Genomic DNA, 20,971 nt, shown 5'->3' with positions numbered 1-20,971 from the left:
GGATGGAAGATGCCTTAGAGGACTGGGGCAGGGAGGGTGGGGGGGAATCGAGGGGGGGGCGTCAAGGAAGGGAGGGAATATGGGGATATGTGTATAAAAACAGTTGATTGAACCTGGTGTACCCCCAAAAAAATAAAATAAAATAATAAAAAAAAAAACAAAAACAAAAACAAAAAAAACAAAGCAAAACTAATAATAAAAATATACTGTAGAACAAAAAAAAAAAAAAAATACTGATCTAGGCAATATATTTATATTAAAGTATCCAACAATTGCAATTGCCTTTTTAATAGTCATATCAAACTGTCAACTTACACTGAGTTACTGATGCATAAAACCCTAAAATCCTTTTTTGCTAAATCCGGCTGCATCTTCCTTATTCTTTACTTCTGCAGTTCATTACTGTGGCCCAAGTACAGAACACTTTGTGTATCCTTATTAATTTTCATCTTGTTACACTGGCACTTCCTTCTAGTCTGAGGGAATTGTAAATCTTCATTCAGTTATATACTTTGCATATTCCATAAATTTGATAAGCACACCTTCTATCTTTATCCAAGTTGCAGACCGAAATATTGTACCATGTCACAATCATGACTGTTTTACAAATGCCATCATTCTACCTCGACTATTTTTATCTCAGAAAAATATATTGTCAGGTTTTAGACATTATTATTCACGTCTAGAAAGATTAAACTAAAAACAGAATTCCTGTAATGTATTTGGGTTTAATGCACATAGTAAAATTTTCTTAACATATTACAATAATTTGACCGCTAATGAATATTTATCAAAAAATCTGTATTTTAACTTTAAAAACTTATGCTTAGTACCTTCTGATACAATAAACAAAACAACTTCATTGTCCAAAAAATCCATCTCAGATGAAATTAAAAATAAAAAAACTGGTACAATGCCAATGACTGCCAAATACTGTTTGTGTAGACTGAGATCAGGGAACAAACAGAGCTAACACAGGACTCTGGAAGCGAAATGGAATACAGATTTCCCCAAAACTATCTTGAAATAAAATTTTAAGCATACATTGACTAAAACAATGAGATGTATGAGCATGGATGGGACACTGGACTACAAAAGAATGTTTCAATAGAGAAATGGTTTGTATCGTGAAATGGAAAGAAATCGAATTCTTAGGAGATCAATTCCTATCCTTAAGTCCCCCAGTAAAGACTGCCAGAAGTGAACTAGGGGAAAGAAATCTGTGATAAGATGAGATTATTTCACTTTAGTCAGTTCCACTTGAAAAGAGCTTAAAAATTTTAGACAGTATACTAAAAAATAATAGAAACAATTATTTTATGCCAGATCATGCTGACTTTAACTCATCAGCAGTTTTTTATTATACAAACATGGCAAAAACAATGTGGAAAAATAAAATACCCATACTTGGGGAAGCATGAAACATAAACATTATTGCAAACACTAGTTTCGGTACATAATTCCACCTATCCGTGAAGGTTTCTTATTGCCACCCCACCTGAGAGGGACTGATGCACATTCCATGCCAGGTACTTGCAAATTCTTTCTCTCATAACAAGTGCTTTATATATCAATAATGAAATTACTGATCTCACATCTAGTTCTTCCTTTCTCATTGGTAGTCGATTCTCCTTCCAAGTGCTACACCTAAAGGAGAAGTAAAGGAAGGTTGGTAGTCAATTTCCACATTGGTTGGGGCATCCTCATTACCTACAACAGTAGTGCCCAGTCCCCGTGGTTATTAAATAATTTGACTATCACCCTTTAACCAAACACCCTCTATTTTCTTATAAGATGTAAAATATCAGTGCAATTTCAAAAGATAAAATATGTACACAATTTTATTCAACATTTTACATTATGCTACAAATATGTACAATTTCAATAATAAATTAAAAATAAATGAACAAAATAAGTGCATTGTTCATAGACACCATGGTACTCAATGCCATTTTTCAGCCTTCATTTCTAGGAGTTCATCTGATCCAAGATCCTGATCATCCTCTTGCCAGAAGAATTTGTTTTGACAGCACATTTGAAAGGCTGAGTGTTTCATTGCCTCTAAGCAGTGGGAAGATGTTTGTTAATAATAGAAATGCTGAGAAGGATCAGCTGCAATCAAGAAGGGTTGATGAACATTTGCACAATATGTACAAAACTCTTCAAAAATTCTTTAATATTTTTTTCCTCCAGCTCCTCACATTCTCTGCATCCCGATTCAGTTTTATACTGCAAATAAAAAGAAAGGATTAGATTGGAAAGTCTAAAATATGCCTTTCCTGCGAATATCATATCATTTGAACCATATGGTGAGGTCTTGAGACATAAAAGCTCTGGCAGATTAATTATCATATTAGGAAGAACTATGGGAAAAGAAAACTGGGAGATTTGATAAGGGCTGATTTTTTCCTAGAGCCAATTAAGGATAATGAAAAACACATTAGAAAAAAAATCTAGCGAACCGTAAAGTTCCTGCTTAGAGCCCTTCAGTGGTTTCTGGTCATCTACCCCAGCAAGAAGTCCATGCCTCCCTGCATGGCACACAGGCCCACCTTGAGCTGTTGCTTACCTATTTCATTCATGGTTTCCACAGCTCAAAGATTATGCCCTAGGAACACTGGGCTCATGCCTTCCCTCCCATATACATATCAGGCTATCAGGTGCCTCGCTGTCTTTGCTTTTCTCTCTGCCTGTTCCACACTTCTATTTTAGGCACTGCCACTCACACTTAAGATCATTCAGGTGCTGTCTCCATTAGGAAGGCTTTTCTGAACCTGGGAGCTCCTGGAGCTGGACCGAATGTCCCATTTCTCCATTCTCAGAACCCCTTGTTTAGACTCTCACATCACATCATGTATTATGGAGTTTTATGCTTTACATACCACTATTCTCTAGGCTTCTCCAGGAAGGCAAGGCTATGTATTTTTGCTTCCCTAGCATTTAGCATAGAGCCTGGCACATAATATTCACCCAACCATTATTGGTTAAATTGAACTATTTCGATGAATATCACAAATTATTGTAATTGAAACACAGTTTCATGAATAACTAGAATATTGCAAATGTAGCGATCAAAAATAAATTTTCTAGGGATCATCTGATCCATGAAAGCTGTACCAGCAAAAACCAAAATTAGATTTTCCATCCATTAAGCATTTAAAATTCAGATTCACCAATGTTTATCAAGCACATACTCTACACTAGGAACTGTCACATTCCATATAATGCTGTCCTATTTGATCCTGAAAATAATCATGTCAGATAGGAAGGCAGAGATATTAAATGACTCGTCTCAGTTGGCATAATCAATGAAATTCTCCACGTCCAGGTCTTCTGACTGTGCAGTCTGGCTGCACTATGCCATGATGAGGGTGACTATAAAAACACACATTAAAGAGTCCCCCACTGACATTATTATCAGTTATATGTTGCATGGTTCAGTCTTTCTACCAATAACAGAGAGAGAAGATATCACAAGGGTATTTTAAACATTAATACATTCATTTCAGAAATAGATCGAGTAGCTAGTACATGCCAAGCACTGTTCTAGGAGTTGGGATACAGCCCTAAAACAAACAAACAAACAAACAGAAAAAAAAAACCCCAAAACCCTGCCCCTCTGAAGCTGACATTCTAGTAGGAAAAATAGAATACCCATCAAGTAAGACATAGCATTTAAGATAGAGGCACATACAGAGAAGGGGGTGGGGCTGGCTGAGGTGGGGGAAGGACTGTGGTTGTAAAGAGGTAACATCACTGAGAAGGTGACATTGAAGCAAAGACCTAAAGCAGCCTGGCACTTTTAGGGAAAATCCAAGGTGTCCAGCCACACTAGCTCAGGGCCTCTGCTCTTTCAGTTGCCTCTGCTTGGACATACTTTCCCCGGCATCCTTAAAGCACATTCCCTCTCACATCTTTGCCAAATGTCAACTTAGTAGGTAAACCTTCTCTAAAGTAGAGCCCCAGTCCCCTTACCTGCCTCTATTTTTTTTTTTTTTTTGGCTATTGTACTTAATAATCACCTGACATTATTCATTTGCTTATTGATTGACTTCTGTATGCTTCTTCCTTCTGTAAGAGCAGAAACCATGTGTATTTTTTCACTTCTGTTATCTCGAGGGCCTACAACGGGGCCCAAAAAGGATTTGTGAAATGAACGAATTATGATTATGCCTTTTTTGTTTATAAAACTTTTTCTATTCACTTTGCTTTGGCCACTAACGTTTTGCCCTGAAAGCCATAATCCTTTGTAGGGCCTTTGCATAGCTGATGCCCCCGCCTACTACGGGGGTCCCTGGTGTTTGCTCTCCTGGAGCCCTATACTGCTCCTATCGCCTGGGATGGCGCACACTATTCCCCAGTTATAAATATGATCATTATCCTTTGAGTAGATAAGAAGGCAGACTCTGGAGTGAAACTGCTTGGGCACGCCTGGCCCCCCATTTTACTAGCTGTGTGAATTGGAGGAAGAGATTCAAGCCTCCAGAGCCCCCGTTTCTTCAACCTTAAAACAGAAACAGCGATAGCTATCTCACAGATTGCGAGAATTCAACGAATTACCATCTAACCCTCGAAGAACAGTGTCTGGCACAGAGTAATAACCCAGGTAAATGTGGATTACTACTATGGATGCTCAGCAATTATGTAATTAGATTAATGTCTGTCCACTACACCTAGGGATCAACACCTTGAGGTCAGTGATGGTTTACCCCCGTCATTCCAACGGTGACGCACATGGCCTGGAGCATGCAGTCAATGTTTGTTGAATGAATAAATCAATGAACAGTTTAGGAGTGTGTGGACAGTAGTAATGGTGCTGCTTCTGGATGTCACTCCACTGGAATTCACTTACTTTTCCAAGTGCCCCTTCAGAGGGTCTCCTTGTCCATTACATCTCATCCAGCTAATGATTTCTCCCAATCAAGCCAAGAGCATCCGATGGAGCTCTGTATTACTATTGGATAACTCACCTCAATAGAAGATAAACTGCTGTTTGCTAGGATGATAAGGTTTTCTACTGTATCATTAATGTCCGAATTTCTGGACTCGTGCAAAATAACGCGTAACTCCAGAAGAAAGCACTTCATTGCTGTTACTTTGCAATTGGGCTAAAAGAGCAACAAAGAACCATGAAAAAAAAGAAAAAAAAAAAACACTTATTTTCCCATTATTCAGTTTCACACAGATATAATTTTGATTTTTTAAAAAGTCAATCCAGCTATTTTATAAAGAAACACAATACCCCTAAGAAGTTTTACATAGGAAGCAGCTTGAATTTTTTCTTCTCTTTTGGCTTTGAAATGAAAACCAAAATAGAAAACATGGAAATAATAGGCTACTTTTTCCTCACTAAGCACATTTCTTTTGTGTAAAGGGGAGATAATACTGACTCTCAGAACATTAATAGAGATGGTATATACAGAAGAATTTTTTAGAATCAGATCATATCGTTAACATTTTAAACAGTGGTGGCTGCTAATCATACTATTCCTGCAAGTTCCAAAGTTCCAGAGGCAGATGTGATTCCAAGAAAGATCTTAGAAATATCAAAGCAGGAGTATGGCCTATTCACAGGCTGGCCAAATCATAAAGGTACTTTTCAGGTCCCACAAAAATACATTTCCCAAGATGGTTACTTTAACAAAAACCTAAACTTCAAACAAAAGAAGCATTTAATGAGCATGTGGGGACTTGACCATGATGTGTCTGATTTCCTGTTCTTAGTGCCATGCATGGTGCCTGGGACTCTGCAAGCACTTAACAAGTGCTTACATTAGGAAGGAAGGAAGGAAGGAAGGAAGGAAGGAAGCTAGGTGGGAGGGAAGAAGGAAGGAAGGAGGGAAGGAAGGAAAGAACGAAGGAAGGAAGACAGCCATGTGCCTAGTCCTGGCAATATTCCTTATCCCCCCACAGCAGCTGCTCTGGATTGAAAGGGTAAATGCTGTCACCATGTTGATAATAAAATAAGTAATAAGTAAAGTAAATAATAAACCGAGGTTCAGATATATGTAGTGTCTTCCGAGGTAACAAAGCTCAAAAGTGGCTAAATTAAATCTAAATTTCAATCTCAACTACTTTCTACAACCCACGAGTTGCAAGGTTATCTTCTTGCAAAAAAGCAATCTCAGGATTCTTAGTGCTGGTAGTTAATTGACTGTTTTCTACTTTGAAGAAAATGCAAAGAAAAATGGAAAACATGCTGAAGCCAAAAGAGGGAGACAATTTCTAGTGTAGCAGCACTATCCAAGTGAATGATGGATAGCTGTTTATTCTAGTTTCTAGCTGTGGCTTCTTTCCAATGCTTAGAACGTTTTGATAGGGCAAAACCTTCTATTTCAGAGAAGTTCTAATTAAGGAATAATAGAGAGAGGATTCACTGTTCTGAATGCACACAACACAGAGTTTGTTTTCCTTGAAGTGAAGATGTCGGGGACTTGTTTCTTGGCTTTTTGTAACCAGCCCAGTGGGAAAGGACTAGCAGCTCAACTGAAAACCTATAAGCCTAAGGCAACATCAGCATATTAATGAAACAAGTTCAAGATTATTTTTGAATTCTGATAGTTTTTATCAGTTGTGTTTATTTCTTTTCTCATAGAGAGTAACCAGTCAGAATCCTTTTCTGACAACTGTAGAGATTCAGGCAAAATGTGGAGCATGAACATATTTAAACAATTTGTGAAATGTGATTAAAAGTGATAATACACTAGAGCACTGGAAACAACTGATAGTTTGGATACTCTTAAATTGCCTGAGTTAACTTGATTCTTGCATTTAATTGTATCATGATTTAATTGCATAAAAGAAATATATACTATATTTTGTTTGACATTGATGAAAAAAGCTTTTTTATGTCTTGATCTGGCAACGATGCTACAAGGAAAACAGCATCTATGTAGCTCTTTATCCCCAACTCCTATAACCTCAACAATTACATATAAAATTCATTGACCATATGTTGTAAGAACATGCCAAAAGTTAGATTTTAAATCAATACATAGTCCAGTAAATTTATGCAACTATACTTCGTAGACCTTTGAAAATTGGAAAATATAGCAACATTGAAAACAAACTATACTCACATGAGCATTGCTTTCAGTATATAAAGTGGCATCCATGTGTATAGACTGAAAGGAAACAGAATTAGATAATATGAAAACCTATTCCCTGCTTTAGATATAATGAGAACAGCCTACTGAAAACACTAAAAATTATTTCTAAATTAAATTCTTTATTTTGAGATGATTTTAGATTCATTTGAAATTGTAAGAGAAAATACAGCGAAATTCTGTGTACCCCTTCACTGTTCCCTCCAGTGATGCTGTCCTGTATAACATAGTACAATAGCACAACCAGGAAATTGACATGGATGCAATCCACTCACTTTGTCCACATTTCAGTTTTATGTGCACTTGTGTGTGTGTGTGTGTGTGTGTGTAGTTCTATGCCATTGTATCAGATGTGTCAATTCACGTAACCACTACCACAGTTAAGATACAGAACAGTCCCATCACCATAAGAATCCTTCTGCTATTCCTTTACAGCCAAAATCACCTTCTCCCGAAATGCTCCCCCCACCCCCTCCATCCTTCTAATCCCTGGTAACCCCTTCTCCGCTCCCCATTCCTATGATATCATTTCAAGGGTGTTATATAGATGGAATCATAAAGTATATAACCTTTTGAAATTGGCTTATTGAAAAAAATTAATAGACTTTATTTTTTAAGCAGTTGGAGGTTTACAGAACATCAGCAGAAAGTACAGAAAGTTCCCATATGGCCCCCGGCTCCTTCCCATTTCCTGTATTATTAATATCTTGCATTAGCGTAGTATGTCTATTAAAACTGATGAGTTAATATGGATACATTTTCAGCTAAAGCCCACAGATTACATTAGGGTTCACTCTTGGTGTTGTACACCTATAGTTTTTGACAAATGTATAATGACATGCATTGATCATTACAGTATTGTACAAAATAGTCCCACTGCCCTAAAAACCACCTGTGCTCCACCTTTTCAACCTTCCCTTTCCCCTATCCCCTGGCAACCACTGATGTTTTTATTGTATCCACCCTTTCCTAGAAAGTCATATAGTTGGAATCACATAGTATGTAGCCTTTTTTGATTGGCTTCTTTCATTTAGCAATATGCTTTCAAGGTTCCTCCATACCTTTTCATGGCTAAATAGCCTATTTCTTTCTATCACTGAGTAATATTCCATTGTATGGATGAACTACAGTTTGTTTACCCCATTGGCTTTTTTTTTCACGCAGCATAGTACTCTGGAGATCCACACAACTTGCTGTATCAGTAATTTGTTTCTTATTATTGTGCACTAATATTATATGATATAACATACCACAGCTTAACTGTTCACCTGCTGAAGGACATTGGGGGTCTTTCCAGTTTTTAGCTTTCATAAACAAAGTTCCATAAACATTCATGTGCATGTTTTGTGTGAATGCACGTTTTCATTTATCCGATATAAATGTTTGAGTGTAACTGTTGGATCATATGGCAAACGTATGTTTTGTTTTATAAGAAACAGCCGAACTATTTTAGAGTGGTTGTACAATTTCACATCTCACCAGCAATATATGTGATCCTGTTCCTCCACATCTTTGCCAGCATTTGGCATTATCGATATTTTTTATTTTAAATATTCTTATAGGTGACATGTTGTTGTGGTTTTAATTTGCATTCCCTAAATAAAATGCAGCCATTTATTGGTACTTAAAAAAAGACTTAGGGTGGACTTCCTAGGTTGTGCAGTGGTTAAGAATCCGCCTGCCAATGCAGGGGACATGGGTTCGAGCCCGGCTCTGGGAAGATCCCACATGCCATGGAGCCACTATGCCCGTGCGCCACAACTATTGACCCTGTGCTCTAGAGCCTGTGAGCCACAACTATTGAGCTCGTGTGCCTCAACTATTGAAGCCCACACGCCTAGAGCCCGTGCTCTGCAACAAGAGAAGCCACTACAATGAGGAGCCAGCACACCACAATGAAGAGTAGCCCCCGCTCACATCAACTAGAGAAAGCCCATGTGCAGCAAGGAAGGCCCAATGCAGCCAATAAATTAAAAAAAAAAAAAAAAAAGACTTAGGGTGATTTATACTTTCTTCCTTTCTAATCTGCATACCTATTATTTATTTTTCTTGCCTTAAGCCTTTTATTTCTTTTTTTCCTGCCTTGCCAATTGAGCTAAAATTCCAATACTGTGTTGAATAAAAGTGGTGAGAAAAGATATCCTTGCCTCATTTCCAACTTTAGGGGAAAAGCAGTCAGTCCCCATGAAGTATAATGTCAGCTCTAGGTTTTTGGTACGTGCTCTGTAGCAAACTGAAGAAGTTTCTTATTTATTTCTTGTTTGCTGAGAAATGTTTATCATGTTTATCATGAAGAGATGCTGCATTTGTAAAATACCTTTTCTTCATCACTTGATATAATCTTATGATTTACTACGTTAGCCTACTGATATGGTGGATTTACACTGATTGATTTTCAAATACTGAACAAGTCTTGCATACTTGGAGTAAAATCCACTTGGTCATGGATTTTATAATTCTTTCAATGCACTGGTGGATTTGATTTGCTAAGATTTTATTGAGAATTTTTGCATCCATGTTCATTAGTGGTATTTGCAGCTTTCTGTTTTGGTACTGCCTTTGTCTGGTTTTACCATCAAGGTAATACCTACCTCCTAAAATGAGTTGGAAAGTGCTTCCTCTTCTACTTTTAAGAAGGCATGTGTAAAATTGGTGTTAATTCTTCTTAAAATGTTTGGTAGAATGCTCCATTGAAACCAGCTGACCTGGAGATTCTTTTTTGGGAACTCGTATATGGTAAATTCAATGTCTTTGGTGGTTATAGGAGTTTTCAGATTATGTATTTCATCTTTGCTGCATTTTGGTAGTTTGTGGGTTTTCAGGATATTTTCCATTTCCTCTAAATTATCAAATTCACGAGAATAAAGTTGTTCATAGTTTTACTTTAGTATCCTTTTAATGCTTGTAGATTCTATAGTAAGACCCCAATTTCAGTCCTGATACTAATGGTGTTTGTCATTTCTTTTATCTTTGTCAGGTTTTCTAAAGGTTTATCAACTTTAGTGATTTTTCTTTCCCCAAGTAATGAGCTTTATGTTTCATTGGTTTCCCTCTATTGTTTTCCTGATTTCAATTTCACCAATTTTTGTTCTTATCTTTATTACTTCCTTCCTTCTGCATATTTTGGGCTTATTGTGCTCTTCTTTTCCCACTTTCTTGAGGCAATAACTTAGACTGGTGATCTAAGATCTTTCCTCTTTTCAAATGCAATCATTTAGCTTTATCAATTTCCCACTCTGTAAAGCTTTAGCTAAATCCCACAAATCTTCCTAGATTGAATTTTTGTCTTCATTCAGTTCTATATTTTTTAATATCCCTTGAGACTTGCCCTTTGACCCATGTAATGTTTATAAGTGTATCGAGTTTCCAAGTATTTGGAGATTTTCCTGTTGTATTTATGTAACTGATTTCTGCTCGATTTCACTCTGGTAGGATAACATATTCTGCATGATTTCAGTTCTGATAAGTGTGTTAACGTTTGTTTTATGGCCCAGGATATGTTCAGTTTGGGTGGGTGGTGTGCCTGAAAAAAATGTTTATTCGCTGTTGTTGGGTGAAGTGTTCTATCTATGGAAATTAGATGCTGTTGGTGGACTGTGTCATCCTGTTCTTCTATATCCTTTCTGATTTTCTGTCTAGTAGTTCTATTAGTCACTGAGGAGGTGCTAGAGTCAACTGTCAATAAATTTATGGATTTGTCTGTTTCTCCTTTCAGTTCTGTTATTAGTTTTTGCTTCCTACCTTTTGAGGCTCTGCTGTTTGATGGGTACACATTTAAGATCATTATGTTTTCCTGGCAGACTCATCTTTTACCATGGTCTATTGTCTCTCGTGACTCTAGTAACTGTATTTGCTGTGAAGTCTACATTATCTGATATGAATATAGCCACTTCTGATTTTTAAAATTATTGTGTGAATTATTATGTGCAGGTGCCTGGTTTCCTAGAGCTGCTGCAGCAAAGTATCACAACGTGAGTGTCTTCAAACAACATTTCATTCCCTTACAGTTCAAAGCCAAGGAGTCAATAGGGCCTGTTCCCTCTGAAGGTGCTAGAGAACTGCCCTTCCTTATGGCTCCCAAAGCCCTTGCGGCTCCTGGTGATCCTTGACCTTGCTTAGCTTGTACTGCAACATCCAATCTCCTCTGACTTGTAGCTGCCTCTGTTTTTGCACGGCCTTCTTCCCTGTGTCTATGTGTCCTGTCCTCTTCTTATAAGGACACTCGTCATTGGATTTGGGCCCACTGCAGTCCACTATAACCTCATCTTAATTGGTTATATTTGCAAAGACCCCATTTCCAAATAAGGTTACATTCTGAAGTTCTGGGTGGATGTAGATTTTGGGAGGATACTATTCAACTCATTACAGCATGACATATTCTATTCTCTTCTTTTAATTTCAACCTACCTATATATGTATGTGTGTGTATATATATATATTTGAAGTGAATTCCTTGTAGACAGTATAAAGTTCGTTTGTATTTTGTTATCAGTTTGGCCAACATTTTATTTGTATTCTTTTATTTGTATTATTTTTTTCCTCTCCTTCTGGGATGATAATGCTAGGAATGCTGGATCTTTTATTGTCCCAAAGATCCCTGATGCTTTATTTGCTTTTTGCAGTCTGTTTCGTCTCTATTATTCTATCCTCAAGTTGACTGTGTTTCTTCTGTCATATTCATTTTGTTAATGAGCCTCTCCAGTTTGTTTTATATTTCAGTTATTGTAGTTTTCAGTTCTGTAATTTCCATTTGGTGCATTTTACATATTGTATCACTTTGCTAAGACTTTCTGGGTTTTCTTTCTTTTTTTTTTTTCAGTTGTTTCAAGGATACTCGTAATTGTTTGCTGGCACATCTTCATGATGGCTGCTTTAAAATCCTTCTGCAATAATTCCAACATCTAATCCTTCTCAGTTTCAGAGTCTGTTTCAGAGTCTCTTCTCATTCAAGTTGTGATTTTCCTGCTTCTTGGTACGAAAAGTGATTTTTCAATTGTATTCTGGAATTTTGACTATTATATAAGAAGACCCTGGTCCTATTTAAATCTTCTATGTTAGCATGTGGCCACCCTGTGTAGGCTTAGCACAGAGGTTCTGACCTATGTTTGCATGCTGTGATTCCAATGACGATTTAGTTTTCAGAATCTTCGTGGTGCTAATTTGGAAGGCTTGGTGCACCTGCTGCCCCCAGACTCCCATTGGTCCCTGTTGTGTCTCCCACACAATAGTGTGGCCCATATTTCTCTCTTCCACAGGTTCTGCCAGGCCAGCTGGTGTCTCCAGGAGGAGAAGGGTTCTCTAGCCCATGGAACAGACAGCCTTTCCCTAGATCAGGCCATTCCCCCTACAAAGGTCACCAAGCCACCTGCTTTCTCTGACCAGAAAAGGGAGTCTCTCTGGCTTGTGGTGACAGAGAGCTCTTCATGCCAGGCCACTCATAAATTGAGTTTTGAAGATAATTAAGATCTGAAAATTCCAAATAAAAGATGTCATTTGAGGCTCTATGAGGCTCCCCAATTCTACAGAAATATTATTGTTTCAAGTGAGATTTCATTAAGACGGACAGTAAAACTCAGGGAGTAACACACTTCATAGCAATTATACCAGATATTTTATGGAAAAATGAGTACTCACTTGAATAAGATCTTCAATTCTTTTCAAATCACTTATTACATGCTGCCAGTTTGCTTCTGTTTTAGGAAGACCTGCACTGATACAGCTGAAAGCAAAACCAAAGAGCAAAGCATTTTGAATGAACATAATATTGACTTGATGAATACTGCAGGCAAAAAAGCAATCAAGACTTTTTCTTATTCCAACAAGTGAAAAGATGAGTGCAATCCTTGCCTTTGTGCATTCAGCAGCCTTGTAGATGAATATAAACACCAAACATATAGTACAACTCCGATGCTTTAGCTTAGTTTGATGACCAACCTGGATTAGAGAAAAGCCTGATTTGGAGGTAAAATTTGTAAATAACCTGGTGCAGTTTATCACAATGAAATAAAAACAGTACTTGATGTGTGGCAGTGCTCAGTAAATGTTTTTGAATAAATTATTACTTTTCTTTAAGTAGAGATCCCATCAGATCTGTAAGTCCAATAAATGGGTACAATCCTTAAAATAAGCAAGAATCTTTTTCATGTAGTGATTTTGACAGTAAATATTCTTTACATTAGGTTAAATGTGCCCCTTGCACGCTCCTTGCAGCAGCTTTCCTCATAAATAGCATGGACTTGAGCCTAATCTAGTCATAAAACTAGATTATATAACTTACTTATTTTGGTAAAACAGTCATTTAAAATCAGGACAAAAGACACATACACTGACCAAGTGATTGTGGAATAAGTCTTAGAGCTTCAGTAAAAATAGTTGCTCCCTGATGGATTCTGAAGCACGAAAGCCAACGCCATTCTTCTTTGCCAAGAGGATTTACCTGCACAAATCTGTGATTTCCCCATAACATGAAGGCATTAGTAGAGTAAAACTGAACTGAGAGTCTGATTACTAATTATAGGTTGGGTGTTTTGAGCCAACTGAGTGCAGTGTATTAGTTGCTCCTAACAGAGAAGAAACAAGCTAATAGGAGTGGGAAAAATATAAATATTTTTTAGGAGGAAAACAGTAAGGCCTAAAGAAAGAAAGAAATGTTTTAAACTGAACTAGAATAGGACTCAAAGGATAAAAGAAGTCAGTACCAGGGATAGATAAAAAAGTAACGTGGGTGAGCCCTCAGTATCTATTTTCTTATTGGTGCGAAAATCACACAATATGTTAATAAAGAGTGTACCTCCAAGTTTAGTGAGATACCAAGAAGTCCAATTTATTTGCAGGATATAATACTCATTTGAGATATTACAAGAACACAGAGTGCTCTGTAGGATGTTTACCAAACCTCCTCTGACTCTCCCATAGTCTGCCCTCTACCATACTTCAAATACTGAGTACCTTAGGCTTTAAGCAAACTGAACATAAACCAATTTAATAGAGAAGATATTGAAGAATAATGATCATGGTCATTAACATGATGATATTTAAGCTGAATGATAAAATTACCCCAAAATGAAGACATGAATGCCAGCCTCAGTTAAAAAATGACTGTTCAGAAGTAAACACAAGTAGCATTGGATGGAAGTACTTCTCAAATATGGTTTCTGAAAAATATAAGCATAGAGAGAGTGGTGAAATTTTTTAGTTAAAAAATGAGATTTAAAATAATTAAAAATTATATTTTTAGGTTCCAAAATGTAAATATATCAAAATTTCAGAATTCCTTATCAGAATTAATGAAATTAGAATTTATCTTTTTTACTTTCTTCCCTACCTTCAGCTCTGTCTCCTATGTGCAACATTCTTTAATAAACATTTCTCCAGATGCATTTCAATGACAATAATTTAAAGAAAAGATATATATTTACTAATTTACATATATGCTAATATCACCACTTGTTTCTATTATCCTTAACCTCCTTCTCATCCTTCTTTCCCTTTTAACTGTCCAACATATTTCATACAGCACAGGTTCATAACATGAATCACTGATACAGGTGTACTAGTTATACATTAATTTCATGTGATGGTATGGAAATTAACTACAAATTAATATCGTTTGGGGAAAAACTGGATAGAAATGGAACCAACCAAAGATACTCTATGGCATCTTAAGAGCCAATATATAATCATTTTTCTGGGTGACTTAGGAAAATCACTTATCTTAGAATTTCCTGGAGTTTCAATACCTCTGCCTACCTCTTTCATGTTGTCAAAGGCTTTACAGTTTCAGAGAGCAGTGTTGAACTAATTACTTAATCTCTAAGAATCTGTACTTCATGTAGTCTACACTGAAGGGATGAATAGCACCCAGACCTTGTTTTCAAAGACTACACAAAGTAGGGTGAGATAAGTGAAATAATACATTTACAACAACATGAAGGGCACATCAAGGCGTTATTTAATAGACTTTAAAAACCTATTTTACTTATTTTCAAAATAAGAACAACCCATATGTGAACAGACATCTGTGAAATCCCAAAATCTCCAGAGAAGAGCTGTGTAACATTATGAAGTCTCTGAGACACAAGTGACCTTTTAAGAGAAGTCCATATACTATCTTCATCTAATTTTTCTTACCGAAATTCTCATTACTCAATGCCAGAGTAAATCCTTAAGTACTGAAGAAGAGCTGGCTACGGCAATGGGTTTCCAAACAGCCATCCATCCAGAATACTTCCTACAACACAACCCAGAGTAAAGATGCTCCATTAAAAACACAAGTGGACGAGTTGGGGGGAAGTAAGGGACAAGAATTAATATTTATTGAGCACCTACTTTTCTACAGGCACTCTATTAGTCACTTAATATGTGTATCACGTTTAATCCTCAGAAAAATCCTAAGGTATACGGTTAGTGGCATTTGAGTGTGCTGCCCAGGCCCCACAGCAAGGATCTGAGACAAGACAGCCAGGATTTGAGACCAGGTCTGTCTGATTACAAACCCCAAGCCCTTCCCACTATATTACATTCCTGAATTGATTAAATTCCAAAACCATATGAAGTGAAAACCAGAAGCAGCCAAATACCTTGATGTACATAAACCACTCACTATTAATGTAATTTACAACAGATGTAGCTACTTCTACAGACATTGCATAGATGTCTTCAGTCTTAAATAAATCACTGTTAATTGAAACATCATTTGAGATGATGTAAGTAAAAAAATTCCGTTTTCTCTTTAATTCAAAGTGGCAAAGAATATGAAGATTACACATTCCCATATTCAACTCCATTTTACTGAAGAAAAATTTAAAACCAAAATATATAGAATATAAACAAGTATTTTTGCTGTCCTTCCAACATAGTAGGTATCTGTTGACCTCCCCTTCAAAAATCAAAATCTGCCACATCCCTTGACATAAGTATTCACTGCAATTAAGTTCTTGTAGACTGAAATAATTAAATTATTTTATTTTTCAGATGTTTCTGAAATATAAAAATCATTGCTTTATCATATATGATGTATAACTCTTTAAACGCAAAACCAGGATTTGACTAGGTTTTAAACAAGATACTATAAGAGTATATCCAATAAAAATGCCCTTTCTGAACTTCCCTGGTGGCCCAGTGGTTAAGAATTCGCCTGCCAATGCAGGGGACATGGGTTTGATCCCTGGTCCGGGAAGATCCCACATGTCTCAGAGCAACTAAGCCCATGAGCCACAACTACTGAGCCTGCACCCTAGAGCCCTCGGGCCACAACTACTGAGCCTGAGTGCCACAACTACTGAAGCCCACGTGCCTACAGCCCACACTGCACAACCAGAGAAGCCACCGCAGTGAGAAGCCCACGCATCCCAATGAAGACCCAACTCAACCAATAAAAAAATAAATTTATTAAAAAAAAATGCCCTTTCTTCCTCAACAAAACATTAAGTCTAATCCACCTATTGCATATGCTCTAAACCACCCATTACATACATACGGGAAAAGGAAATGATGATCATGTCAGATGTGCTGACAGGTCAAGGAAGACACAGATTGAGTGCTGACCAGTGGGCTAAGCAACGTGGAGGTCATCGGTGACTCTGAAAGGAGCACTTAGAGGGGAGTAATGGAGGCAGAAGCCTACCTGAAATGGGCAGCAGAGAAAGTGAGAGGAAAGGATTGGAAATTGCTATTGCAGACAATGTTTTGAACAATACCGCTCCAAAAGGTGATAACAGGTGGTAGAAAGTGAGGGAAACAACAGTACATTTGTATGCCAAGGGAAAAACTGAGGATGTAAGAGACAGAACAATTGTTAGAGAGATGTTCTTGAATAGGCAAGTGAGGATGAGGATGATATCTGTGATACTGTGATTTATAATAAAATATGTATTTGGTCTTCTTCCTCATTTCTGGCCCATAGCTCCTAAAACCCTACGAATTTCCTAGTGATGAGCGCAATGAAGAGTCTTTGAGTGGGAGAAGAGTCTTTTATTATGATAATGAGGTGACTTCTGGACTCCACCCAAGGAGGTGGGCTGGTTGTCAGCAGAACCAACTATGGGATTAGAGGGCTGGAACTTTCAGGCCTATTTCTGTCCCCCACCTTGGGAAAGGAGAGAGAAACTGGAGATTAAGTTCAGTCACCAATAATCAATGATTTAATCAATCATGCCTATATACTGAAACCTCCATAAAAACCCAAGAGCTCAGGGTTCGAAGAGTTTCCAGGTTTGGGGACCCAGTGCTGGGAGAGAGGGATGCCTGGACTGCGCCCTTGCCCGAAGCAGCTCTTCCACCTGCCTATTCCTGAGTTATATCTTTTTATAATAAACCAGTAAATGGGGGGTCCTGGGAACCTCTGATTTACAGCCAGTTGGTCAGAAGCATGGATAACAACCTGGGCTTTCAACAGGCAACTGAAGGCAGACGGTGGGACACTGCGGGTGGGAGGGCAGTCTGAAGCACTGAGCCCTCAACCTATGGAATCTGACTCGATCTGGGTAAAAAGTGTCTGAATTGAGCTGAATTCTTGGACACCCTGCTGGTATCCGAGAACTACTTGTTGGTAGTAGGGCAAATCCACCCTCCTCACATTGAAACTGAGTGCTCAGAATGCCAAAAGAGTATTTCATACAGAAGGGGGGTGAAAATTCATCACCTATTATCTCGGCGAGGAAGGCTGACTGTAAGGAAGGCTGAGATGTATGGGCTGAGAGGGGGGTAGAAGTGGTGGTGAAAGTTCTCGACATTACTTTGACTTTCTCAATTAGGACAAAAAGTCATCAGCAGAGAATGAGACTGGGGAGGAGGTGTTATGGGTTGAGGACAGGAGAATACATGAAATAGCCATCAAGGCTCGGAGGACAGTGAATAGATGTTTTTATAGGAGACTAGCCTATTGTAAGTTCATGGTCATAAATGGTCAGAAAGTAAGGTTAGTCAGCATTCTTGTGTGTGTTTCCTGCCACCACACTACTACATACAAAGAAAAGCTAGGCCTGGAATAGGTAGAGAACTGGATTTAATCACGGTTGTGTATGCCAAGCAAGTACAACCAAGAGAAAGGCAAGGGATTTTAGAGTATATATAAGGGAGTATAAGGGGGATATGTCTAGATAATGTACTTTTCTTTTTTTAATCATGGGGCTTCATAAAAGAAGTGTTACTGAAATCATACCTTGAAGAATAGGCAGATTTTAGATATGAGTAAAAGGAAAGAAACAACGTTCTAGGTGGAGGAAAGAGCCTGAGCAAGGATATACACAAACAAGTGCTGTGTGTATTTAGAGAAAAGTGAGCCATTCAATAACAGTGTGAAAGTAGTGGTATAACAGTGAACAAAACTGTCACCATTGTATAAAGCAGAAATGGTAAACATTCTCCGTAAGGGGTCAGATAGAAAATGTCTGGCTTTGTAAATCTTGTAATCTTTGTTACAGCTACTTAACTCTGCCATTATAATGTGAAAATAGCCATAGACAATGCATGAATGAATGGGTATGGCTAAATTCCAACACAACTTTATTTTTCAAAATAGAGTGGATTTGACCCATAGGCCAGCCTCTGACACCTATGGATCTCGTAATTAGCCCCAATTTGAGTATACTTGAGAAAGTGATATCTTTAGTGTCTTAAACTGTCCCGTCATTAAGTGTACTGGCATTTTTTTTAGTAATTGCTTTCAAGTTGTTTTCAATTGACACCAATATTATGAAATTTCCAAATAAGAAATTTCACTAAACACAATCTGTGTTTAATACTAAGGCTAAAAAAATCCAGTATGAACTATGCTACCATGGATTACTACTGTGACTTTAAAAATTACTTCATATAAAAACAAGATCTGAAGTTGGTATTTAATTCTCTCATAAGACCACACAACATGTTATTAGGACCTATAAATCTCAATAGTTTATCAAAACAGCAAAAATAAATGATTAAGATGTTTCTTAGTATTTAAAAAATACTATGTCATACAAGGCCTATAAATTATACACATGAAGTTCTTGGGAATACTTAAAACAAGACAAATTGCTTAATTATATTGAAATGCTTCCAAAGCAAATCATAACCATTTAAATATCTATACTGCCAAAGACAAAGGCAGTTATGAAGTTTGGACACCTTAGTTACCATGACAACTCAAAAGGCATTAACTAGACAGGTGGTATTACAAAAAATGAATATAGGAACACCTGAGGTAGTTTATCATCTAAGATAGACAACAATGACACGTGTGTAGCTAGAGGGCATATATAGTTGCAGTTCTTCCCACTCCTTGATCATAGTTCTATGTAGCAATGTGTTTATCTGTGCTTTTTTCACCATTTGGTGCAAATGTTGTTGAAAAATGTTTTGTGTTAAGCGTTTTTGAGAAAGGCTAACTGGTACATTCTCTAGGGCAGGTGTAATGGGTAGCTTCCCCAAGAGCAGAACAACTATGATACTTAATCTATTATCTAGAGACAGTCAATGAGGTCTGTTCCTCTAGCTCAGTTTCCAAAAGCACTTTGTTCAAAAACACTGGTGAAGATGAAGAAATTCTCCCAAATCATAGTACAAAAGGACAAAGAGTTGGAAATTATGAGATAGGTATAGAAATTCCAATATAGTATCAAAAAGGAAGTCCAGAAAGAGCAAAAAGAACAGACAGGAACAAACAATCATAAAAATGATAAAAGAAAATTTCACAGTGTTGGAAAAAAACACTAGCTTTCATATTGAAAAGGCATAAAAAGGATAAATGAAAAACATGGTATTTTTTATTACTTTTATTAAAATTTTAAAATTAATTTCCTAATTCCAAGACAAAGAAAAACAGGCTATTAGCTAACACCCATGGAGTAAAAACAAGTTGCTTATGGACAAGAATCAGAATGAATCTGATCATGGTACTTAGAAGACAATAGAACTAATTTTCAAAGTCTAAGGAAATATGAGTTTGAACCTAGGCAGCTATTAACATTTGAGAAAGAGGACAAAGAAATTCTTTCATACCAGACCTTAGAAAATTTAAGATAAAATTTAAAATTAAGATAGAATGTTTGTGAAATAATGATGTGAAAATGCATTCCAGGAAAATAAAAAAAAAGTTATACAAGAAAAAGAAAAATGAAGGATATAAGAAATTATGGAGCATAAAACAGGTAATATTTATACTTGTGTACAAATAACTAATGACATTTTTTAAAAGTCCTTTTTTTATCTCATTCATTTATTCTGCAAAAATGTGAGATTCTTGTAGTTAGAAACCTTGTTTATCTTGTTCATTACTGTAACTCCAAAATGTAAAAGCATACTGGGTGCATCTCAAGCATATATTACATGTTTGTTGGATTTTATTTTTTCACATCGTTACAACTACTTTGCCCCCATTTTCACAACTATTAGCCTCTTATCTGCACTTGCCTCCCTATCCAGCAGGTGTCCCAGTTGGCCACTGTAACACCATTGTAAAGAGCACCTAAGTTTCCTCCACTGAATTTCCTCCACATTTCATCTTTCTGCTACTTTTATTTTGCCAGTTTCCAATTCCAAGCTACCAAGTACTGCTGGAAAAAATGTGCCATTATAACTTTTTGAGATTCAACCTTTAATGGGCCTTCTCTACATCTTGCTAATGATTTCTGGTTCTTTCTGACATTCTCCACTACACTTTTAAATCAATTTTTTTGAGGTACAATTTCAAGGTGACAAAATACACCCATTTTAGGTATATGATATGCATAATTTTGACAACTGTATACAGCCATGAAATCACCATGATAGAAAACAACAATGATAGAAAACAAATCTACAATCACAAAAATTTCTTACACACTTATACAGTCACTCCATTCCCCACCTCAACACCAGGCAACTCCTGACCTAACATGTACTTT

General features: G+C 37.0%; 1 protein-coding gene across 1 annotated transcript in view; it reads right to left on the bottom strand.

Moving 5' to 3' along the window:
- Positions 1-1,925: 1,925 nt before the first annotated feature.
- IL15 (interleukin 15) overlaps positions 1,926-20,971 on the bottom strand; it is a 70,543-nt gene continuing 51,497 nt past the window's right edge. The window contains exons 2-7 of the mRNA XM_057727452.1: positions 15,237-15,336; positions 14,163-14,260; positions 12,741-12,825; positions 7,080-7,124; positions 4,971-5,108; positions 1,926-2,229 (exon numbers count right to left, since the gene is read on the bottom strand). Coding sequence (XP_057583435.1) covers positions 2,119-2,229; positions 4,971-5,108; positions 7,080-7,124; positions 12,741-12,825; positions 14,163-14,260; positions 15,237-15,248 — 489 coding nt within the window. The 5' untranslated portion in view covers positions 15,249-15,336 and the 3' untranslated portion in view covers positions 1,926-2,118. The remainder of the gene's footprint in view (positions 2,230-4,970; positions 5,109-7,079; positions 7,125-12,740; positions 12,826-14,162; positions 14,261-15,236; positions 15,337-20,971) is intronic.

Source organism: Hippopotamus amphibius, chromosome 3, assembly GCF_030028045.1.
Source record: "Hippopotamus amphibius kiboko isolate mHipAmp2 chromosome 3, mHipAmp2.hap2, whole genome shotgun sequence".
NCBI lineage: Eukaryota > Metazoa > Chordata > Mammalia > Artiodactyla > Hippopotamidae > Hippopotamus > Hippopotamus amphibius.
This window is presented reverse-complemented; position numbering and strand designations above follow the sequence as displayed.